The 26,229-nt window shown below is 37.9% G+C and overlaps 2 protein-coding genes across 2 annotated transcripts; both read left to right on the top strand.

Annotated features, from left to right (window-relative positions):
* Positions 1-4,239: 4,239 nt before the first annotated feature.
* Positions 4,240-5,121, top strand: LOC145575530 (uncharacterized). Its single transcript, XM_081633388.1, has one exon. The coding sequence runs from the start codon at positions 4,240-4,242 to the stop codon at positions 5,119-5,121; it is 882 nt and encodes a 293-aa protein (XP_081489514.1).
* Positions 5,122-6,059: 938 nt separating this feature from the next.
* On the top strand, positions 6,060-6,413 carry LOC145575531 (uncharacterized). Its single transcript, XM_081633389.1, has one exon. It carries the CDS (start codon positions 6,060-6,062, stop codon positions 6,411-6,413), a length of 354 nt encoding a protein of 117 aa, XP_081489515.1.
* The last annotated feature ends 19,816 nt before the right edge of the window (positions 6,414-26,229 follow it).

The following is a 26,229-nucleotide window of genomic DNA, read 5'->3' on the forward strand; positions in this document are numbered from 1 at the left end:
CATTTTTCTCAGAGGTTTTGACCAGTTTCCAAGGGAAGTGACGGAGTCTATAGTCTTACCTTTGGTACATGAGAATGTTCTGTTCAACATAGAGTTTATGGTAGTGGATTTTTGACTCTCATGCAACTTGTTACTAAGAAGACCCTGGCTGCACGGGTGTAAAGCAGACCCATCTTGCTTACACCAGAAGCTAAAGATGAGAGCATCTTGGGGCATCATTACTATATGTGGTGACTATAGTAGGGAAACCTATGGAGGTGAAAGTTTATCTCAATATGGTGGTTGGATAAACACCATAAGAACGGCATATCATTACATAGAAAATGATGGGGTGATTATAATAAGGCTCCTGCCATTTGCAAAAAGAACAATATATTTTTCTATTCCGGAAAATGAACGGGAAAAGCTAAACTGGATACCGAACAAGGCAAAGGCTGATGATATCCGAAGGAGGTTTAATTGGCTTTATGACGAAGACATAGCAGTTCCTTGTGAAGGGGTTGAAACATCTGCAAACAAAGTGGCATCCTTACGAGAAATCATGGAACCTTACATCTTCCTCGAAAACATCGATCCTTTTACAATGGAGTCGTGCATGGTAGTGTGTAAAGCATGGGCATCATGGATTTTGGATAAAGAAGATAACCCCTTATATGTTGCCAAACAAAAAGCTGCATGGGAGAAGCGACTTTTGACTGGGGAAGTAGATGCACGGTAGTAGTAGTCGTTACATTTTCAATTAAGTTTGTTGTAATTTTTTTATGTGAATTACGAGTAGGGCTGTGCACCGGTCCAAAACCGGACCAGAACGGATCAAGACCGGAACCCGGAATCCATGATTTTCTAAGACCGAGGATCGGATCAGATTCAACCTGTCCGGTTCCGGTCTGGACCTAAAAAATCCGGGTCGGTCCGGTTTTAGACCTTTTTGGACCGGAAGGATGTTTTTCGAAAAAAAAATTAAAATTCTAAATAATAAAAATAAATAGAGCTTTACATATTATAATCCATCTTTCCTAAAATAAAATCTTAAAGAAAAGGAAAAAAAATACTAGAAAAACAAATAATTTGAACTAGGTGAATCTGTAAATTGTACTATAACAATTGAAGTATAATATAACCACCTACCACGATTCGAATCAGGGGGTTTGTTTCATTTTTTTTTCTTTTTTATAAAAATAAAAAAAAATCCATGTGCCATCATTATTAGAACAAACTGCCTTGCAATTAGACCCCATCAGTTGAAAACTCCAATCTCTAGAAAGTCAGAAACTCGGTTTCTTCAACTAAGTCGAGGATAATCGTTATTTATGCTATTTTCAATTTCAGACATTAATTTCGCTATTTTTCATTTCCTCAGGAAATAAAATCGTTATTTTCATCTCTTCTTTGCCGACGACGATGACTTATGTGGTTGATGGCTAGTTTTAACATGCAAGTGTTGTTGCTTGATCGACGTTGACTCTTGAGATGAGTAAGTGAGGGTTAGAGAGAGAGTAAGAGTAGAGGTTAGGGAAAATGGGGATGAGAATGAGAGAGAAAAAACATACTGTTTATATGTGACTTATGTGGGCGGCTACAAGGAGTATTTAGGGTTAGTAAAATATAGTGGGGGGTAAAGGCTGATTTTATTATTTATTTTTTTTAGAAAAATGGGTGTACAGTCTTGACCAGAATATTTCGGGTTTTACCTGGACCGGACTTGAAACCCGGAATCCCTTATTTTTGGGATCGGGGACCGGACCGTAATCCACCGGTCTGGGTCGATCCGGTCCAATTCTGGTCTGGTTCTGATCGGGTTTCCGGTCCAGATCTAATTATGCACACCCCTAACAACGAGCGACTTGATCCTTGAAAAAAAATGGAAAAATAAATAAATAAAATCTTGTAACAGGGTACGTAGGAAGCTCACTTTGAGTACAGTCGCAAAAATAAAACTATCTTGTTTTTATGTCGAATTACGATTGGCCTGATTTCCTGAATCACGTTACACTCAGTACATTTTCACACTCAGGAATACGTAGGCAACCTTTGGGCTCAGCCGTTAATGGTTTGTTATATTGCTGCAGGCTTTGTTTTTTATTTATTTATTTTTATTTGTTTTTTTTTTTACTTTTCACATTCCTTCATGAGGTGGAAAATAGATGCAAAAGAACATTAAGTCATACTTATATAGTGATATAACCATAATAATAAACTAAAAAAATAAAAAACAACCATAATACAAAGGTCAAAAAGGCCCTAATTGAATCTCAGCAGATGGTGGAGCTTCAAACATCTCTGTTTGACCCCAAGTAAACCCTTGACAATGGTCGACAATGAGTCGGGCTCCTCGAAGCATGTCTTAAGGGGAGTGTCAAATACTAACTTCCCAACCATGAGGGCGCATTAGGAGTAGAATGTCACATAACTTTTGCTCAACGTTTGTTGGGTAGACATCTAGTATAGCCATGGATGAGATGAAGCGATTGACGTCCAGCATTACTTCTAATTGTTTCACTTCTAGAGAGCGAGCCTTTTGCAACCCATTTTGCAATAAACATAGCGAGAAAAGGGGAAAACTAGGCCCTCTAAGCCTTGAACCAAAACCAAACTTCCAAAAATCCCCTGGTTCTCGCAATGTATAACCACCCCTACATCCATCTGAGCTGTCTGATAAAGCAGCTAAGGATAGAGTATGAGGATTTTCACATAACCAAGAAGTAGTTGACAATGCCCTAGTTAATTTGTCTATTATTATAAATAGACTCCTTTGACCTATTGTCCATAAAGTCTCGGGGAGATGAGATATATAATATCTCTTACGTGGAGGAATTTTTTGAATGAAACTCTCCTTAGACTCTCGATAGTTGGAAGGACCACACAACATCATTGTTAAATGATTATAGGTTATGTAATCTAACATACCCAGCCAAGGTTGATTGACAGTGCTTTGAGGTGGACCTTTCCCCTGGCATGAGGAAGTTCCAGAACAGACACTACGAGGAGTATTATAAACCGATATGGATATTAACCCCTTAGTCAATCGAGTGAGCGAAAAGAAACACGAATCACTCCATAAGAATAATGTTGATGGGAGAGAATTATGTCCTAAGAGAGTACAAGACATTGTCATGCCTAAACTCTCGGAGACTTCTTTCCTGATTGACGAATCAGAGACGAGAAAGAAAAAACAAGTAGGGAGATAAGTTTTAAGTAAAATGGAGATGTTACTTAGTATTCGACTTGTACTGTACCCACGAGCATCCCAAAACAATAACCTAAGAGATGAGTACGTAGGGAGGTTGAAAGGGAAATGTAAGGATAGGTTTGGACTTTCTACGAGTTCACTAGCAAAAGGAAGGTTTTGTTGACTTATAGTATCTATAATAGGGTAACCGAGTCTATAGGGAAGCGTAGAGACAGAGACATGGCTAGTACCATTGTATCTTCCACAAATAAGAAGAGTGACTCTAGGGAGCTTCTTACCTCGAATACTTGAGGTGGACCGGTCACTAGTGCATGTTTCACTAAAGGAACTGAAGGGGGGATAGCTAGAGAATTTTGATCATAGGGGAGGGAAAAGTTCTCTCTAGAAAATTGAGATAGATGATCTTCTGGTCGTGTTGAACCAAGAATCTTGTTACGTTCCCTTTCTCTTAATTCCCGGAGAGTAGGGCGCGAAGTGTCATTGAAGAAGTGAATCAAATCTCTGACGCGTGAGGTATTAGGATCTATAATTTAAATTTGAGCAAAGTAAGAAAAATCTCAAAAGATAACACTTGAGATTTTAGAGAGAGAAGAAGTTTGAGTGAAGGGTCTTATTTCAGGCTTTAGGTTTTTATAAGATAAGAACCAATAGCGTGTCCAATACACAAGGAATCTTTGTAGTAGGGTCCAAGTCATTTTTTTTTAAATCTTATTAAAAAAAAAGGGTGTTCATTTCCTTTAAAACTTTTTTTTTACTTTTCTTTTTTAGCTTGTCAAAGAAGTTTTTGTTCGTCTATAATAATGTTCCCTTTTTACTTCAGGAAATCTACTTGGACCTGCACATGATCTAGTCTTGTCCATCAAACTTCTCCTCCTAGTTTACAATGTGATTCAGTAGCATTTTCCCCGAGTCATTTGACACTAAGGGAAGTTCATTCTCCACCACCAAGCGAAATGTCTAAGATTCCTGGTCATGAGAGTTCGCTAAACCCTGATCCATCTAATGATCTTCGAGGAATGATGTGAGCTATCCTTGATCGTTAAGATACTATGGAACAAACAATACAAAGCTTGTTAAGACAGAGTGCAAGTGCTCCTCCTCCTCTTCATGATTCAGAGGTAGCTTCGCCATTGCAGCTAGATGAAGGAAACGGTGATAGAGAAGCTCCTACCAAGATCGAGGAAGATATTCTCAGGCTCAAGGAAGTACTAAAGGGTATGACCAAAGCGGAACCTTGGTTGGATATTCATGGTCTCACCTTATTTCCAAAAGCACGGCTGCCATCCGGGTTTAAGATGCCGAATCTCACAAGATTCGATGGTACAGGAAGTCCTACCAATTTTTTGAAACTGTACGTAGGGGCCATGAGTCCTTGGGTTGTCGGCGAACCTTTAATGGCACAATTGTTTCAACAATATTTAGATGGGGCTGCTGCTCATTGGTTTCTTAACCTAGAAAACTCAAAGAAATCTTCATGGGATGATATTGTGCGAGAATTTTCTAGCCAATACAAATATAATGAAGAGATCGATGTAACAAGGAGGGATTTGGAGACAACTGCGCAAAACCATAATGAAACATTTTCCACCTTCATCACCAGGTGGAGAAATAAGGCTGCAAAGATGGTAAATAGGATAAACGAAGAAGAACAATTACAGATGATAGTGAAGAACCTTCTTCCCGTCTATCAAGGACAAATGGCTTTCCAGTATTTTCCTTCATTCAAGGCTCTCATATCAACAGGAGCCTTGGTGGAGGATGTCATAAAAAAGGGATATATCAAGAAAGATGAAGGGATTAGTGGTAATACATCTTACAATCCTAAGTTTGGGGGCAACATGAAAACCAACAACAATGACTCAATAACTTCAAAACCAATAAACTTGATACACAACATTGGCGCCACTCCAGCATTTCAACTCAGGCCATAGAGAAATTTTACCCCTTTGAACATGACTTATGCTCAAGCTTTCTCCAAACTAAAAAAGGCCAACCTTGTTCAACCTTTGAACCCAAGGCCACCCCCAAGAAATCCTCCTCCTAGTTACAACCTGAACCAACACTATGAATTCCATCAAGGGCCTGGGCATGACATTGAAAATTGCACAGCATTCAAGCACCGTATTCAAGACTTAGTAGACGGAGGAAGGCTTTCAGTTGAGGCATCCTCTGATAAATTTAAAAACACACAACCAAGCATCACTAACAATCCCATTCCCAATCATAAGCCTCCTATCTCAATAAACACCATATCCACTTCTAGTAACAAGATTGATCCAACACTATTAATGGTTCAAAATGCTCTTCGAATGTATGAGATGCCATTATTCGAAAATTATGTGTGTGTTGTGTATGATCACTCCACTCAGCAAAGGGTCAAGCTTGTGCCACGCAACGGTTCTGAGGTTGTCCTTGACAAAGATCCGTTCTCTGGTGTATATGCCACCACGGGTTATGATGGAGCATTTTGCCTAATAGACGACAATGATGATGCTTACTCATTGTTGTCTATTGTTGAGAAAAACACTGGGGCACAACTTACTGTTCCTAGTAATCTTCGATGTCTGATTTACCTTGACGATCTTAGTGATGACGAAGATTTACATGTGGCTCATTTGACTCGTGCAGGTCGTCACTTTAAAGCTCCATACCTCGAGGATGAGAATCATGTGGAAGCCTTGACAAGGAGAGAAAAGGATAAAGAATTAGAAGAGGAGAATAAGGAAGAAGATGACGCTATTAAGCGCATGAGGAGGTTAATGCAAATGTTTCTATCTGGAAGTTGTTGACCCATTCACAACCCCATCGGGCTACCGTTCTAAGACATCTTAATGAGGTTTCGATCGACCTATCCATAACACCAGATCAAATGGTAGGACTTATTCATGGGGTCGACCGTACTTTAATATTCACCGACAATGATCTCCCAGAGAGTATCAACCATAATAACTCTTTGCACATAACTGTAAATTGCCATGGATGGACAATACCTTGGGTACTTATTGACAATGGTTCTGCCATCAATGTATGTCCATATCGAGTTATGACAAAGCTCGGTTATCAAAAGGAAGACCTGACACCTTCAAGCCAGGTTGTTAGGGCTTACGATAATGCCAAAAGAGATATTTTGGGGTCAATTGAATTACTTTTGGAATATGGACCAGTGGCTAGAAATGTTGAATTTGTTGTAATTGACATTGAAGCATGCTTTAATCTTCGCTAGGCAGACCATGGCTTCATGAGAACAAGGCAGTGGCCTCTACCTTACACCAAAAGGTGAAATTGCTCATGAATCACGGTGCAGTGACACTTGTGGGTAACCCAGAAGTTATGAGTGTCTCTAGTATTGGAAAATCTGTGCTCCACTTAGATGAAGAGGAGGGTAATCGACTAGACGGGTTTACTATCCATAACATTGGATTTGATTCAATTGACTCGTGGAAAGAAGAAGAAGAAACTGAAGAAGACTTGGAGGAGGATGAAGAAACTGATGAAGATCCGGAAGAGGAAGAAACTAAGGAAGATCCAGAAGAAGAGCTTCAAGAAGGTCAAAATGACTCTGAGGTTAATTCCCAAGAAGCTAGGGGTGGAACAAACTGGTCTAATGAATATAAGGCAGAAGAAGAGCCAAAAACTCCAAAAGACGACGACCCTTGAGAATCTTGGACAAGTAATTCTTGTAGACAAGGTCATGATGAGGGATCTCGGAAAAGATCTAGGGCCGAGGACTTTGATTTGGATTTTGATATTCTGTGTTATAGAAGGTCAGTGTACCTGGAGGAGTTGGTCCTTTTCCCTAACTATAGGCATGAAGATTGTTACCAAAATTTTCCCCGGCTTGAGAAGTTCAATGGTTTGGGAGATCCCATCCTCCATTTATACAACTTTGTGAACACCTTATATCCCTTAAATGTTCCAGAAGAGCATTTTCCCATGTTATTCAACAGAAGTCTGGAGGGACCTGCGTTATCCTGGTATTATACTTCAAGGCCAACAAGTTCTTGGGGGGAAATTGCTCAAGCATTCAGTGATTAGGCATTTGAATTTCGGCAGATCGACGATCAAAAACTAAAGCTAGTAAATACGGAGCAAAGTGACCGGGAATCATTTTCACATCACTTTTCAAGGTGCTCTGACATTCGGGCTCAACTTCGTTTTCCTATTACTGATCGGGAGTTCATGTTGATATTACTAAGAAAGCTAAATGACTTTTATTATCCTCACATGGTCTCCATCAAATACACCGACCTCTCTCACATGGAGAGACATGCTTACGAAATTGATGCTTATCGACTACAAGAAAGGAGCTGAGGCCTAAAGTGCACCCTCAATGTGAAATGGCTAACAAGAGGATATTCACTCGAATCGACGAACCATTGAGTGTGGTGTACGATAGTTTGAGCAAAAAGGGTATTCTTCGAGCAAAGAGCTATATGTATTCATTACCACCACATGGAACCGATATAAGACAATATTGTAGTTATTGTCATCAGTATGGGCATAGAACAGATACTTGTTATGACCTTAAGTGTGCAATCCAGGATCTCATCGATCGTGGAATCATCACTCCAGCCCATCCCAAGTCTAACACACTCGAAACAAACCCATCACAACCATAAGACTCTCAAGCTGATATGTTCCATAAACTACTTGAACAAGGTCGCATCAAACCACTACCTCGCAGAGCAGGAGCTGATCCTATTGGGCCAAATCTCAATAAGTATGTCACAATCATTAGTTACATGGTCACGATAATAATGAGTGTCACACCCTCTGTTGGTGCATAAAGCACACAACTGGAATCTCCTGCATGAATCAGAAGGTGTCCATATATGCCCTTTCCATTGACACGCGAAGACGATCCCACTCTATTAATCGCTCGTCACTATTTGGAGAATATATCTCAACAAGACTACGTTAAGGGTTGCTCTAAAACTGTCAAAAACACTAAGGCCTAAAGAAATGTGTCTACATAGGAAAGGAAGTATCAGCAACCACTACAACGACATAGTGATCTTTACCTTACCCTCTATTAAAAAGGATAAATGAAAGGGGTAGTATGGACTTTGTAAACCAGGCATTTTTTTTTCTCCTTTGGTACAAAGAACTACGTACAGCTTGATCCCCCAAAGAACTATTTCATGATCATACACAAAAATTGTACTCGCACGCACATTGTTACAGGAATACATTGGCAACTCTGATTGAGTGCAGCTGTTTTAAAAAAAATCTACTTCTATTAAGAACTACGACGGGTCTGATTCTCCAAAGAAAAAAGAGAAAAAAGCAAATATAAAAATTTATCTGGAGATACGTAGGCAGCCTTATGGCACGACCCATAATCAAAAGTTTATTTTAAAGGAATGAAAACCCCGCTAATTTATTTAACTTAACATACGTCTTCTAAACGTTTATCATGTTATAAAATCTTTTTCCCCGCATGCATTTTTTTTCCATTTATCAAAAAAAGGAGAGGAAATCCTAATCTCAAGTATGTATGATAGGTATCCTTTTCCAACCAATGACCAACCAAACTCGAAAATCTACTCTACCCCCGGATTCCGTTCAAGATATCTAAGGTCCAATACCACAAACACTTACTAGAGGACTTCAATTGATGTTGAAAATGGGTTATGTGCCAGGAACTGGTTAAGGTCAGGATGGTTAAGGCATGAGGCACCCAATTTCGATGACAAGCGAAATCGTCATGGCTTAGGTTTTGATGATAAAATTAGTTCTAATGTATTGAAGGGGAAATCTCTCACGTTGAACGGGCAATTTATGTTACAAAACGACACTGAGTCGTTTTACGAGTTTCCTGAACCTTGGTATGACCTAGACAAAGAACAAATCCTTCCTGGGTTAGAAATTTTCTTTGCAGAGGCAAGGAATGAGGAATTTATTAAGAAATGGTTCGACAGGAAATCAGTATTTGAGGAAGATGTTGACTGGGCTGACCATTTGAAGCAAGGAGTTGTAAGACGTTTGTTTTCACCAATTTCTGATTATGAAGTCCAATTTGATCCCTCTACTCTTATCACTCCAATAGAAACAATAGTTGAAAGCAATAGCAATATCCAACCCGAAACTCAAGAACAAATCCTTCCTTTCCCTGAACTATATCCTTTTCAATCCTTTACCTTGGACGGATATGAAACCGATAGCCAAAACAACAAAAGCTTTGTAGAATGAAACCAGAAGTTAGTCTCAAAGTTAAAGAAAAAATTTAAAAGCAACTTGATGCCAACTTCATCAAACCAATCAAGCATCCGGAATGGCTGGCGAATGTGGTGGCAGTGCCCAAAAAAGATGGAAGGTTCAAAGTGTGCATTGATTTTAGGGATTTAAATTCAGCATCACCAAAGGACTACTTTCTATTGCCCCACATTGATGTTCTAGTTGATAACACTGTCGGACACGCAATGTTCTTATTCATGGACGAATTTTCAGGATACAATCGAATACTCATGTCAGAGGAGGATATGTCGAAAACTTCTTTTATAACCCCACGGGGAACCTTTTGTTATAGAGCAATGCCCTTCAGATTAAAGAACACGGGGGCCACCTATCAATGGGCTGCAACGACAATTTTGCATGATCTCATCCATGATATTATGGAGGTCTATGTTGATGACATGATTGTCAAAAGTCATGATCGTGAGACACACATTGATGTTCTAAAGTCATTCTTTGATAGAATTAGAAAGTACAATCTAAAGCTGAATCCTCAAAAATGTGTGTTTGGAGTAAATTCGGGAAAGCTTCTAGGCTTCGTTTTGAGTCAAGACGGAATTAAAGTCGCCTCCGACAAGTTCAAGGCCATACAAGAGCTTCCTCAGCTAAGAACAAAAAAGGAGATTCGAGGATTTCTTGGTAGAATTCAATATATTAGTAGGTTCATATCTCAATTAACGACCCGGTGTGAACCTATATTCAAGCTACTTAAGAACAAAGTTCCTACAAAATAGAATGACGAATGTCAGGCTTCATTCAATTCAATAAAAGAGTACCTCTCCAACCCTCAAGTTTTAATGCCACCAAAATCGAGGCAACCCTTGATATTATATCTTACTATCACGGATTTGGCTATCGGAGCTCTTTTGGCACAATACCAAGAAGGTACAAGGAGGGAAATAGCTATCTACTACCTCAGCAAAAAGTTCCTTGAGCATTAAACTAGATACAATCCTTTGGAAAAAGCTTACATTGCCCTTATTTACGCAATGAAGAAGCTTCGACATTATTTGCAAGCTGTAGACACCCAAATGTGTCTCTCCAAAACCAAACCCGGTGATGAATACCTTTCACGTCAAATCATGATCGAATAAAGTGAAAGTGTGGAAAGTATGGTGTTGCGGTTAGTTTTTTATTTCTTTTCTTTCTCTTTGTTTTCGAAAACCTATTTTATGAAAATAGCCAATCCACCTTAGTTTGGTCCATGGCAAGGGTCCAATAATAGTGTATTTCGATTGGGCTCAAAAAGAGCTTTCCAACGATATATTATAAGCCCAATTCCGATGAATAATGAGGAAGTTATGGCCAAAATATTAAATTGGGCCCGGTTTGACTTTTATATGCGGCCCAATGATCTAGTGGAGGGCCCATTGTGATTTATGATTCCTAATGCAATTAGGATTGATTATAGTCTTCTAGAATCATCTAGAAGGTTCTTTTGAATCCTAATGTGATTAGTATTGATAATTGAGTTGTTTTGAGTTTTATTTAGAATAAAAAAGTGTTTTAAATAAAATTACAGTTTTACCCCTCGTACGTTTAATTTTATCAAAATAGGAAAACGTGTGGAAAAAACTGTCTGCAGCGCCGCACCACAGGCTGTCACCTGGCGACAATCTCTGTCGCGCGGCGACAGAGGCTATTACGGCGACAGCTTCGTGTTTTATTCTTTTTCGAACTCTGATTCTTTTTTTATCATATTCCGGCTGATTTTCGTTATAAATAGGCTCCTTAAACCTCCGTTTTTAAGGATCTTCTACAATTACCAACTCTCATCAAGAATTTCTTGATACTCTCTCTCTCTTTCTAAACCAACTTTTCACAAACAAAATTCCGCATTCACAAGATTTAAACACACCTAGCCAGGTTCGAAGTTGCCTTCACCCTAGACGTGAAAGGTTATAATTTCTGAGGGTTTGGTCCCAAATCTCTATTTCAATTATTTAATTTAATTGTTTGTTTAATATTTTCCTTGAAGTTACTAACGTGTGTATTTTGTTATTAGAAAGAGGCACGAGGCATCAAAGTATGTAGTCTTATTGCTCTATTCTTGTAGAAAGCATGTTTTTTATTTATTAATTCCTAGCATCATGTTAGGATATTATTATTGCTTTCTAGTATCATGTTTAAGGTGCTTCCTATGCTTTCTAATATCATATCAATAGCATGTTAGTATCATGCTAGGGCTAAAGCTTTGATTTTTATGTTTAGTGACATGCTAGGGTTTGTTATTAATCTTGTTAGTATCATGCCTAGGATCTTGCTAATAATATTATGATTTAACATGATTATTTTTATAATTATTATGATTTATGATTATTGTGTTGCTTGATATTTATTATTATTGTTATTGCTTGATCACGCCTTTTATGCATGTTTAAAGGGAATTTGTACTTGTAATCACGCTTAATAAGATAATTAATAATCTTGTTTAGGGCTAATATGATTATAATTCAAGTGATCACCAATAATAGATTTATTTGTGCATTAATGTTCAACCAACATAGATAAACAGGTTTAGGGTTAACCTATTGGTTGTATGTTATCAGAAAGCGCACATGAATACAAGAAGAATAAAGTAGAGGCCTATTTAGGGCAGGTTCAATCTCTTTTAGGTTGGATTTGTACCTTCATCCCCAAACACCAGTCATGGTTCCAGACCTATTGGAGTTGACGATCTCATGGATCGTTAAGGGGTGTAACCTTCACCCTGTGAACGGTTTACAAGTTCCTAAAACTTGTTGGCGACTCTTTTGCTCTAGCTTCCTTCCCTTTGGACGCCACCATGCTTAAGTGTATGATCACAGTATGGTTCAAGTTTGGGGTAATGCTTGAAATATTCCCTACAGTTTTTTGGCGACTCCACTGAGGAGGATTTCTATTTTAATTCCTAAAATTTATTTTGGCAATTATTTAGAATGAGTGGATGAGACTTGAAAAGTTCTAAGTATTTCATGTGCGTAATTTTGATTAACATTATTGTCATATGCATAAAAAAGGTTCTCATTGGAAAGACCATCCGTAATGAGTAAAAAACATAGGATTTTTACACGTAGGAAATTTGAGAAATATCTTTCACAACTAGAACCGAAATAATGCTGCGAAAAACTGGAAAATTTTACGAACACAGAAAGCTGCTGAGGCATGTAGGAACTGGCGTCTAGAAAACAGAGCCTGTCGCCAAACATATGGCTTTGTCGCCGAGCGAAAATTCTGTCGCCAAGCGACAGGGCTATATCTCGGCAACAGTCTCTGTTAGCTGGCGCTGCGTTCTTCCAATACCGAGCCAGATATATGAGTTCTAATTTCGACCAGTTCTAGCATTGTTGGATCGATTCTACTTCCTGATTGAGTTTTTCTCACTTTTCTGAAACCCATATGTGTTCTACATATGGACATAACCCTCTGGGAATTCATGCTCCATCTACCTGATTGAACACTCTGAGCAACAAAAGGTACATCCGAGAATGTTGAATTCACCAAATCGTGGAAGTGAGTTTAACTCGCGGGGTCCCATCCACACGCGCTAACCCTTCCAAAGGTAAGGCTTCCGCGCGGTGCATCCGCACTCATAACCATGGACCCTCTTTGACTAACCCATATCCTGAACTTTAGAGAACTAGAGCCATGGTTAGGTTGCAAACTCATTGCATCATGTTGTGACTACTTGACTACTTGTGCATTATTTGCTTGTGCATACTTACATGTGATTAAACTAACCGTTTGGTTTGACTTGTAATTATGAATATGCTTAAATAAACTAACCAAGGACTAAAAGACTTTGCTTAATTAATTAGTTAATTAATTTGGCTAATAAATATGGCTAAAATCGAGTCATAGTTCCTTTGAGTCAACCTGGATTTTTATTCCCGTATACTGCACAAACGTCAACTTGTTTTGGTCATAGCCGGAGTTCTAAGAAGAGTTACGAGTCTTACAACCTATGGATCTGCAGCCCCGAGTTTTATCTTTCATTTTCCATTAATTTCGTCCAATTCGGATTCACAGATCAAAAGTTACGACTAAAATACTACAGCTTGTCCAGTTTAGTGCACATACGTGAAGTCTTAGCTTAGTCTTTGTTTGAGTCTAGTCACATAGTCTAGCCACATGGTCATGACACAAGTCTTAACATGTCTTAGGTTCATGCATGAGTCGTTTTTCCGTCATTTGAGTTGAGGGTCCATTCCATTTCTATTCTCTTCCATGTTGAATAAAGCTTGAGTCAAAATAAATAAATAATAAAAAAAAAACTTATCCCTAATTTCCCTTTCCACAGTACTTGGTCAAGGAGAGAAGGGCGATTAATCAAGGACAACACCTTCGTTCAAGTTCAACTTTTTGATAAATCGATTCGCCAAAAAAGAAAAGCTAAGAAGATAATGGCAAGTCAAGAAGAAGTCAATGAGCTTAAGAAGCAAATGGCTAATGTGACTAAGGTGTTGAAGGCTTTAACCTTTCAAATCAATGACCCTGTGAAACAACAACAAATGAAGCTCATGCAAGAAAGCTTGAGCAAAATATCCCATGACTATAGATTCCAAGGCATCAGCTCACAAGGGGTCTCAGTGGACAAGGAGCTTCTTCCGCAGAAGTTCAATGCCAATGACATCCCTAAGTTCCAGCTAACGGACAATCCTTACTTTCACTTAAGGGCCTTTGAAACTGTAATGAACATTAAAGGGATTGATAAGCATATTTTCACTCTTTATTCTCGCTATCTCTAGAAACCGTTTGCCAACATTGGTTCTTTTCTCTTGATAAAGAGAAAACCTCTACTTGGGATGGAATAAAAAACGCTTTCATTGACAGATATAAGTGTAATATTCAAGTCGAAACCAACTATAGACAACTTAAGATGCTAAGACAAAAAGAGAATGAAGGCTTTAGTTCTTTCTTTAATAAGTGGAGGGAAACTTCCGCTAAGATGGTCGAAGTCCCTACTGAAAAAGAGTCTGTAAGGATGTTTATCAAGAACCTTCAAGAAAAATATGCAAAGCACTTAAAATACCAACACAACTTGAATACTTTCAAAGCTGTGTATAATATAGGCATTGACATTGAAGATGACCTTCTAAAAGATAATAGTGCTAGAGGAAAGAAGAATGACCATCCTTCTTCTTCCTTTCCCATTAACAAAGTACATGCTACGAATACCTCTAAACCTCGAATCCAAAGGTCTAAAAGAGTGTTCACTCCACTTGGTATGAGTTATGAAACAACTTTCGAAAAGCTACACCACAAAGGACTGGTCATGCCCATAGGACCTATCAAAGACCCAGTTTTAGAAGCCAAACCACCTAAGTGGGATCCTAAGAAACACTGCAAATATCATCAAGGAAAGAGTCACGACACTGAGGAGTGTTGGAAACTCAAAGAAGCTATTCAAGACCTGATCGATGACAATAAAACTTCCGAGATTCTAGCCATCGCAGAAGATCAAACATTCTTTGATCCGTCACTCCTTATCACACCTGTAGGAGAGCCCATGATCGAGATAGCTTATATAACCTCTATCGATGAAGTGGCCATGATTGAGGAGGATGAAAGAATTTTCTTAGATAATACCGGGGAAAATTTTTCAAGTCTAAAAGAAGACGTTCGAAAACTACAAGATGTCATTGTCATGCTCTTGAATGTGGTAGAAAGACTAGCAAATCGGATGATGGTTATTGAACAAAATTCTCACCGGGGATTTAATGAAGAACTCAATGCTCCTAAGCCACGGGCAAAACGGACCATTGAAGAATACACACCAATAGGAATGACTTATGATGAAGCTATTGACTACCTTCATGATCAAGGTCTCATTCATCCCGTCGGCCCCAGTCAAGACCCACCACTTGAGAAACGATCTCCCAATTGGGATCCAAACTCTCATTGTAAATATCATAGAGGCCATGGTCACACCATCGAAAAGTGTTTTACCCTCAAGGATCGCATTCAAGACCTCATTGATTCAAATCACCTTAATGTTCTTCTTAGCAACAGGAAGGCCAAGAATAGTAACAATAATAACAATGGCTGGAAAGGAAAGAGGAACAACAATCCTTCTTCTTCCAAAACTACCCACTCAAACAACGTTAGTACGTTTAACTTGGATGAAGTCCTTGCCATGAACAAACGAGAGCAAAAGAGAACCTTTACACCTATTGGCATAAGTTATGACACAACATTCGATCGACTTCATGCTAAAGGTCTCATAACTCCCATTGGACCTATTCAAGATCCCGCACCTAAGAAGAGGTTACCTAGTTGGAATCCAGATGCACACTGCAAGTACCATCAAGGTAGGGGTCATGCTACTGAGAGCTGTTGGAAGCTAAAAGAGGTCATCCAATATCTAATTGATAATAACAAGCTTCCCACACCTCTAAATGACAAGAATACTGGGTGATGATAAGCACAAGACAAGAGGCGAGCTTCAACGACAAGATTTCGTGACCTCTCTTTCTATTCCTTTTTCATTTTTCCTTTCCCCAATAAGTCTAGCATAGGCACCTTTTATTTTTCCTTAGATTTACTTTGTAGGTTTTTTTTTTCTCTCTTTTTACCTTTTTATAAAAATGAGCATTTCTTCTCTTGCACATGATCATTTCATTACATTGCATTAAAAAAAAAAAAAAAAATCCATGTCGAACTAAGCATAAGGTATACCAATGATTTGAGGCACCCCTTGTAGCCACATCATATCACCTTTCGCCCTTCAAATATATAATCCTTTCTTTATAAACCACTTTGAGCCTTGTCTAACGATAGACATTTCTTTCTTCAACCCACATCTACCTAACCTTGGGATGGGATGGTGTGTAACTTATGCAATTTCAAAAGCTTGAGTGATATCAAAAGATCAAAAAAATTAAAATAGCAAAAAATAATAAAAGTGTGCAAAAGGGCAAGTGTTCCAATGTCTTTGATATGAAAATATCTTTAATAAGAACACGTCTCGGATTGCGTTTCTTATCGAGTGCTCGGTACCGTGCCTGAGAAACATGAATGCCAAGTGAGTGATAGACCGCATGATCGGGATTGCCCACACTTATAGAAAAGATTCAAATATGAAAAATGCAAAAGCAAAAAAAAGAGAGCAAAAGAAAAAAAAAAGAAAGAGCTCAAAAGTGAGAAACCTCAAGCATAATAATACAAAGATTCAAAAGCAAGGTTGCACACCTAGGGGGCTTATCTAGGGTCTTGAGCCTTTATCCCTTTCTTCTTCAACATTTAGCCTAACCACGTTACAACTCTCAAAAGACCTCTTTGAGGAATACACATACTTGTGCGAGGTTCGACTAGAGCTACGTTCGGCCTGATTCCTAACGGATACGTAGGCAACCTCGCATTGGGGTGCGGCCGTAATAAAAATGCATTCATATTTACGTTCATAATTGATCATATCAAGGGATTTCCAATGCTCATCCCTAACCATGTAGAGCTAGACTTGGGGGCTTGATCCCTACATTATTAGCCTACCCAGCCTAAGAGTCACCACCATTTGACTCATTTCAATATATTTTTCCACACACTTAGCCCTTGCGGCCTAACTTTAGTATCACTTTCACACACATCACAGATACATGACCAAATAATCCTACCTTTAGGAACCCTTTGTCATGAAATCTTAACACAACATTGAAGCATACTTTGTCATAACAAAATCACTCATCACTCATCATTACATCACAAAGTATGAAGTGCTTAGCCTCTGTGCCTAAGTTACCCAAATACTTTCATCATTGAGTCAACAATTGAGATAGCCTAGGATGAGTTAATCCTTGCACCTTGAGAGATAGTATCAAACAACATTTGACTAAGCTCATTCAACATGCACCATCAAACACTTGCTTCTTCCTTTTTTGTGTCTTTCTTTTTCGGGAGAAAGTCGGTACCCTCCACAAAAAATGACGGAAAATTTTTGCTTTTTTGCATTTTTCGAGTCACACAATCACATTATAATGCACACACGAATCATGTACGTTGAGTCATGTCACCTCGAATTGAGTCTAACACATGTGTCAAAACACATTAACTCACATAAGAGTCACACACGTGTCAAAACACATTGAGTCAACCTCAAGTCAGTCAATCACCTTAGGTCAACCCTAAGAAAAACACCGGCAAAGTCTTTTGGCAATCTTTTGATTTTTACAGGATATAACAGTCAGCAAAGCTCCTGTTCGCAGCCAACCAAACGATCTCAACAAACATTTAAGTATCAAAGCTCTTTGTTCAGAGACGCGTGGACATATCAAAAAGCTCTTTTGCTCAGAGACGCGTGGGCATCCTATTAAAGCTCTTTGTTCAGAGACGCGTGGACATTTCTTTTCAAGCTTTTTTGCTCAGAGACGCGTGGGCATCCTATTAAAGCTCTTTGTTCAGAGACGCGTGGACATTTCTTTTCAAGCTCTTTTGCTCAGAGACGCGCGGGCATCCTATCAAAGCTCTTTTGTTCAGAGACGCGTGGACATTTCTTTTCAAGCTCTTTTGCTCAGAGACGCGTGGGCATCCTATTAAAGCTCTTTGTTCAAAGACGCGTGGACATTTCTTTTCAAACTCTTTTGCTCAGAGACGCGTGGGCATCCTATTAAAGCTCTTTGTTCAGAGACGCGTGGACATTTCTTTTCAAGCTCTTTTGCTCAGGGACGCGTGGGAATCCCTCTAAAAGCTCCATTGTTCAGAGACGAGAGAACATCCTTCCTATCAAAGCTCTTTTGTTCAGAGACGAGTGAAAATCCCTCTAAAAGCTCCATTATTCAGAGACGAGTGAACATCCCTCCAAAAGCTCTTTTGTTCAAAGACGAGTGAACATCCCCCTAAAAGCTCCATTGTTCAGAGACGAGTGAACATTCCTAAAAAAGAAGCTCTTATGTTCAGAAACGAGTGAACATTGTTAGTTGAAACGAACACTACAAGAGGGGGGAATTTTAGGTGAGTTCCTAGTGACTACTTTTTTGAAATATAAAACAGAATATGAAGGAACTTTGCAACACACACAGGATTTTACGAGGAAACCTTCCAGGGCCCAACTGGAAGTAAAACCTCGACCCTTTTAAGGGATTTCCAGATAAAAACCAATCCACTATAATAGGGCAAACACCAAGTTACAGACCTATTATATGACAGACCTTTGCTCACAAGTTCCAAATAGAACCTGCTACACAGTAGGACCCTATCCTACCCAACTCAAGTTCCAAACTTGAATTCTCTCGTACTCTCACAGTACTATTTCACAACTTTTACACTCAAAGCTATCTTACCTGTATGCAATATATTTTTCTTACACACACACCCAATAACCCAACCAATTACGGAAGATATAACACCTAGAATATGTTAGGCAAGCAATGCACGAAACCCGAAACAATTATGACAAGATTAAAGCTTGGCAAACTTACACCAATTAAGCTTAGAGATTTCTTCACGCAAAACTCACAAAAAACTTATGAAAATATGATCTCTACTATTTATACAAGATTAACTCATATAGCAAGTAGGGTTTTTCAAAAGATAAATAAGTTAATTTAACTAAATCATAAAATAAAGTTTTATGTATATCTTTTAAGAGAAAATCTTTTCGGAAAATAAGATAAGATAAATTGTAGCAAAACGAATAATATCTTTTGATAAAACCAGATTTTAAGAAACAAATTATCTTGAAGATCTTTGCTTAAAATCTTTCTTTTATCTTTTTCCGTTTAATTAAATTTGCCAATTATCTTGTCATGCCTCTAATAAGTTTCGTGCATATCTACTTAACATATTTAACAATAAATCTAGAAGATAAAATCTTAACTAAATTAATATTGTTGTGCCGCGTTTCTGTAATACTGAATTACTTGGGCTTCACGCAGACCAGGATCAAGTTCCTGCCGTCACTCGTTTTTCAGTCTTCAACTGGAACTTCGCAGACTAAGTTCCTTCCAGAACTTACTGTCTTCAACATGCATCATCCAAGTTCCTGTTAGGGAACATTCCTGTTAAGGAACTCAGTTCTTGTTAGAGAACTCTTCTTCTATATTGTTTGACTTTTCTTCAAAGGTCTCTTCATGTCTTCTTAGCCTAAGTTACTCTTCCACCTCCAAGGTCAACTTCACCTGTACTAATCAAACACTTATAAACCTTTATTAATTGATTTTGCTTTAGTTTAAGTTCATCATCATCAAAACCTTTAAGCTTCAACAATTTCCCCCTTTTTGATGATGACAACCTTAAGCAAACTCTTTTGAAAAGTTAAAACAAATAGAAGGGCGTATTTTTGGATTTTTGTTTATTAACAAAAAGTGAACACACAACTGAAATTAAAAACAGAAACAAGAAAAATAAAAATAAACAGAACAGAAAATAAAACTAAGCTAGCACCATATTAGAAGAAAGTTCTGACACTTTCTCAACTGGAACCCAGAACAACTTCACCCTTCAAGTTTGCCTTTTCTTTTCCCCCTTTTGGCATCATCAAAAAGTCCTGATTTTTCAAGGTATTAAGCATCTAGCCATAGCCCCATAAGCAATTCATCGAGTGTGGGAAACTGAAGGCAGCGCTGCTAACTTCCCTTAAGTTAGTTCCACTTTCCTGCTCAAGTTAGTTTTCATAACATACATATACACACATGTTTCTGCCAAGTTCCAAAAATATTCATTAAAACCAAGAAATGAACATCCTGCTGAATAATTAAAAATATTACTAACCAAAATAAATTGTTCACAAACTAAAACAAAAATTAAACTTGTCCATGACTGAAATAGAGAAACAGAGAAATGGCTAGGCTAGTATGCTGAAAGATTTGAAGTGAGGTTGGGCTGATTTAAGTCTGAAAGAGTTCAAGAATCTTCTTGTTGTCTTCAATGTTCTGCTTCACATACTCCTCCAATTTATCTTGGAGACTCTTGAGAACCTTCTGGAACTCCAGCTTCTGTAGTTTGAGACTGCCCTCAAGACCTTGTACCTTCCTCTCAAGTTTCTGCACCTATTCTATAACTGCCTTAAGCTGTTTTTCAGCAATTTCAGCTCTATCCATAAGTTTAGCCACCTGCCCAGCAGTCACATTTTCTTCATCATCATCCAGCTCTAGAGGCTTCTGCATACTTGTTTTAGGAGCAGTGCTAGATGAGAGCCTCCTGCTTTTCCTTACAGGCTTAACAGGAACTTCTTTCCCTTTTCTCTTCCCACCTGCTGCCTTTTTCTCTTCTACTCTCCTAACCTTCCCATTCACTACCTCCAGGCTAATACCCTGTAGTGTCTCACCATTTATCACATTTTCTGGTTTTTCCTCCAATGCCTCATAAATTCCTTTGAGCTTCACACCTAGAAACTCAAACAGAGTAGAGAGCACAGCCCCATAGCCCACTTTGTTCTTTCTAGGAACACAGTGTGCTAGATGTTGATACATCAAAGAAGGAAAATTTATTTTGATCTTTTTAGAGAGACAGAAGATGATAGCCAAATCCATTAAACATGCTAGACTCTTTTTCTGAGTTTGAGGTAAAATTGTTTTTCTAACCAAGTTAAACAGCAACTTGTTCAAAGGGCTTAGATCATTATGACTCATAACATTTTTCCCCCTTTCTCCTCCCAAGGACTTAACTATATCACCACTTAAATAATCACCAACCTTCACAGTTGTTTTCCCTTTGACATACAATTCATAACCCCCAGTAGGTACTCTCAGAATTGTCCCTAATTTTTCAACATCAAACTCAATTTTCCTTTTATTAACTACGCTAGAAATCTTTCCTTGTTTAACTTGGAACTTGCTACAAAACTCATTCATAGCAATTGGATACAGAACATTATTAGATGCAGTAGTTAACAAGTGCTCCCACCCTTGACATTTGATTAAATCAAGAAATTCTAAAAACCTAGACTTCTTGCACCAGGAAACATCGAGTCTATGTCCAACAACATACCTTTCGGCACTTGCAAGAAGTTCCAGTTGATCATCATTCTCTTCTTCCTCTTCTTCCTCTCTCTCCTCCGTCTCGTTTTCATCACTTTCCTCTTGATCATCTTCTTTCTCCTGCTGAACCCCTTGTTCCAACTCCTCAACTTCCTGTATTTGCTCCTCAAGTGATTTTTCTTTTTCTTTCTTTTGTTTCCATTCTCGAACTCTTTCAAGCACACTTGAATTAGCAGTTTCTTCCTTTTCATTCTTTCTTTCTGCTTCTTTAGGGTTTGAAGTCAGGGGGTTGGGTTTTTCAGCAGGCTTTGGTGTTACGGAAGTGGTTTTGTTTGTTTCGAAAGAGGGTTTGTAATTCACCATTGCTAGAGGAGAAGTTTCTTCTTGAATTGTAGTTTCCAAGTTATGTGAGTTTTCTGAAGATACAATTTCAGCAATGATAACCATGGTTTTAGATGGTGGTTTTGAGCTATGATTGTTTTTACTAGAGAGGGTTAAAGTGATTTGACAGTAGAGAAAAAAGGTGGGTGAAAGATGCTTTTATATTGAATGAAGCGATGTGATGGAATTTGATGGGTTTTACTGTTTAGTCATTTAATGGAACAAGTTCAATTAATTTTTGCAAATTAATTTTGGCAGGATGTATTTTCCAAAAATCGTTTTCTTTCCAAATTCATTTAATTTCCAAAATGAGTTTTATTTTTAAAATATACGTATTGGAACACGCTTTCAACACACATGCAATGTACATTACTAATCTCTTAAGCAATTAAGTGTTTAATGAACTAACCTTCAATGATTAACAACGGTGACACTTCAGCTATGTTCAGCACACCAAGATTGCGATATATGCTCTTTTTGCTTTATTTACATTATTTTTGATTTTGCCATATCTTGGAACTTCAAAAGCAATCAAGTCAGCTTGATCATCCCAAGTTCCAATCTCAATTTCTCAAATCTTTCTCTGTTCCAGGGCTTGGTTAGAATATCAACAATTTAATTTTCAGTTTGACAAAATTCTAACTTAATATTCCCTTGCTCCACATTGTCTTTTAGAAAGTGATACCTTATGTGGATATGTTTTACCTTTGAGTGTTGAACTGGATCTTTAGAAATACAAATAGCACTAGTATTATCACAGTAAATAGGAACACATTCAAAAATAATACCAAAATCTCTAACCTGTTGTTTTATCCATAAAACTTATGAACAACATGCTGCTGCTGCCACATACTCAGCTTCAGCTGTGGATAATGCAACTGTGTTTTGCTTCTTAGAACCCCAAGAAACTAAACAAGGTCCTAAAAACTATACCATACCTGAAGTACTTTTTTCTATTAACCAAATCACCTGCATAGTCAGCATCAGTAAAGCCATTTAATTCAAATGAATCACTTCTAGGATAGAAGAGACTCAAGTCATCAGCTCCTTTCAAGTAGCGAGGATTCTCTTTACTGGTATCAACTGGGATTCCTTTGGATTTGCTTGGAACCTGGCACATAGACCTACACTAAAATATATGTCAGGTCTACTAGCTTTTAAGTAAAGTAGAGAGCTAATCATACCTCGATACATAGTTTGATCTATGCAAGTTCCAGTTGGATCTTCATCCAACCTAGTTCCAATACCCATAGGAGTCATTGGTTTTTGCATTGTCCATCTTGTATTTCTTGAATCAGTTCCTTGATATATTTTTGTTGATGGATCATGATTCCTTCTTCAGTTTGTTTGATTTGCAAACCGAGGAAGAAGTTTAATTCACCCATCATACTCATTTCAAATTCTCCACTCATTAGGTCAGCAAAATACTTGCACAAAGATTCGTTAGTTGCACCAAACAAAATATCATCAACATAAATCTGTACAACTAAGATATCAGTTCCATTTGATTTTAAAAACAAAGTTTTGTCAATTTTACCACGTTTAAAACCATTTTTCAAAAGGAACTTAGATAATCTTTCATACCATGCTCTAGAAGCTTGCTTCAACCCATAAAGAGCTTTGTCAAGCTTGTAGACATGGTTTGGGAACTCTGGATTCTCAAATCCAGGAGGTTGTTCCACATAGACTTCCTCATCAAGAAATCCATTTAAAAATGCACATTTAACATCCATCTAATACAGCCTAAATCCCATGTAAGCAGCAAAAGCAATAAGTAAACGTATAGCCTCTAACCTGGCTACAAGAGCAAATGTTTCTTCATGGTCGATTCCCTCTTGTTGATTAAAACCTTGTACAACAGTTCTAGCCTTGTTCCTGACAATAATACCATGCTCATCTAGCTTGTTCCTAAACACCCATTTTAAGCCAATTTTCTTCTTCTTGTTAGGTCTAGGTTCCAGATGCCAAACTTTCTTTCTTTCAAACTCATTAAGCTCAGCTTGCATAGCATTAATCCAGTCAGCATCAGTTAAAGCTTCAACATAGTTTTTAGGTTCCATGAGGAAAGGAACGCATAGAATGCACAGAAGTTCCTAAGCTGAGATCTGGTCTGAGTTCCTTTTGTGATATCGCTCACGATTGCATCCACTGGATGTGACTTCTGATATTTCCAAGGCTTTGGTGTGAAGTCCTTGATTGGATACAGTCTTTCTTCATTATTATTGACTGGTTCATCAGTAGGAACTCCAACTTGATTCTCAGTTTGCGCTTCTGCAGGAACTTCTTCATTTAATATATTCTGTTCTGGAACTTGTGGAATTCCTGCTGCATTCTCCAATGTATGTCCTTCATTTGCTTCTGTATTTGCTTCATTTTCAGCTTGCTGCTTCTGCAACGATGTTGATTCCTCATCTGGATCCTGTTTTCGCACAAGACCAATTTCAAAATCATCATCACAATCCTGTACGTCAATAAATTGTTCAGATTCATCAAATATAACATGTACAGATTCCTCAACACACATTGTTCTCTTATTATAAACTCTATAGGCTTTACTATTAGAGGCATATCCTAAGAAAACTTCCTCATCACTTCTTTCATCAAACTTTCCCAAGTTTCTTTTTCCATTATTATGAACGAAGCATTTACAACCAAAAGATCTAAAGTAAGAAATGTTAGGTTTTCTCCCTTTCATGAGTTCATAGGGAGTTTTGTTGGTGATGGCTCTAACAGATACTCTGTTGAGGATATAACATGTTGTGTTCACTACCTCTGCCCAGAAGTTCCTAGGCATTCTGCTTGAAATTAGCATTGTTCTAGCCATGTCTTCAAGGCTTCTATTCTTGCGTTCCACAACTCCATTTTGCTTTGGAGTTCTTGGTGCTGAGAAGTTATGATCCATTCCATGCTCTGTACAGAAATCATCAAACTTGGAATTTTCAAATTCTGTACCATGATTTGATCTAAGATGTACAAGTGGATTACCTGTTCTTCTCTGTTCTTTCTTTACAAAAGCAACAAATTCATCAAACGTTTCATCTTTACTAACAAGAAAGAATATCCAAGTATACCTTGAAAAATCATCAACAATTACCATAACATATTTCTTACCACTTCTACTTTGGATTCTCATTGGTCCACAGAGATCCATATGAATAAGTTCCAAAGGCCTTTTGGTGCTTACCATCTTTTTGGATTTAAAGGAAACTCGAGTCTGTTTTCCTCTAACACAAGCATCACATACCTTATCATATAGGAATTTAATGCAAGGAAGTCCTTCAACTAATTCTTTAGATCTCAGTTTATCAAGTAAAGAAAAACTTGCATGACCAAATCTCTTGTGCCACAATAGAAGATCATCCTCAATAACACTGAGACATGTCAGACTGCTATTAGGAACCTCATTAAGATCCACAACATATGTGTTCCCTTTTCGAGTTCCTTCTAAGATTGTTTCACAGTGTCATTATGGATGATTCTACACTTATTAGAAGTAAAGCTAACATAGTTACCTTTGTCACAAAACTGTGAAATACTTAACAAGTTGTGTTTGAGGCCCTCGACTAAAAGTACATTATCAATAGCATGGGAACTAGATTTTCCTACTTTGCCAATAGCAATTATATCGCCTTTCATATTATCGCCAAAGGTCATATTCCCACCATAGTAGGCATCCAGTGAGAGAAATCTAGATTTTTCCCCAGTCATGTGCTTAGAACAACCGCTATCGAGGTACCAAGTGTTGTTCCCCCTCACTGGAACCTGCATGAAGAATCAAACGTTAGTGTCAGGAACCCAGGTTTCCTTGGGTTCCTGTGTAGTAGGAGTGGGATTAATTTTCATAACCCAAATCTGCTCTACAAACTTTTCATTCTTCTGTGTACTCTTTTCTTTCTTAGGACATTTAACCTGCTTATGTCCTGTATTACCATAGAAGTAACAAACAATACTACTAGGCAAATTAACATACTTCTTTTCTTTCTAGAACTTCTTCTTAAAACCTAAACCCTCTGTTCTTTTAGTCAGAGCATTAGTGATCCATTCAGGAACTCTATACTCAACAGGTTGTTTTCCTTTCCTAACCTTCTCAAGTTCCCCCTCAAGTCTAGCTTTCTCCATTCTTATATTTTCCAAATCAAATTTCAATTTTTCAAAATTAGTATACTGAGCTAGTGGAGGAACTTCAGAATTAGGAGTATCAATACCAAGTTTTAACAAGGATAGTTCCACATTCAAGAGTATGTTATCATGTTTCAATTTTTCTATAGTCTCTTTTAAAACGATGTTATCATCAAAAAGACTAAAAAACCTGTATTAAATGTCAAACTTCATATTATCAACCCACTCACTATTTTCTCTGTAAGTAGTTAAAGCTTTGTCACTTTGTTGTTTAGCTCTATGTAATTCTTTAAGTTCTTCTTGAATGTCTAAAACAGCACATATTAGTTTCTCCTTAGAAAAATGTCTTAATTCATTTTGAGAGAACCATACCTCATCCTCGAGCTCCTTCAGTTTGGCCTTTTCATCAGTTTT

The sequence above is a fragment of the Chenopodium album genome, chromosome 13 (assembly GCF_948465745.1).
Source record: "Chenopodium album chromosome 13, dcCheAlbu1.1, whole genome shotgun sequence".
NCBI classification, from domain to species: domain Eukaryota; kingdom Viridiplantae; phylum Streptophyta; class Magnoliopsida; order Caryophyllales; family Amaranthaceae; genus Chenopodium; species Chenopodium album.

What these genes read in the sequence shown, in the direction of transcription:
- LOC145575530 (XM_081633388.1), top strand. Translation starts at nt 4,240, where the DNA reads ATGGAACAAACAATACAAAGCTTGTTAAGACAGAGTGCAAGTGCTCCT.
- LOC145575531 (XM_081633389.1), top strand. Translation starts at nt 6,060, where the DNA reads ATGGTAGGACTTATTCATGGGGTCGACCGTACTTTAATATTCACCGAC.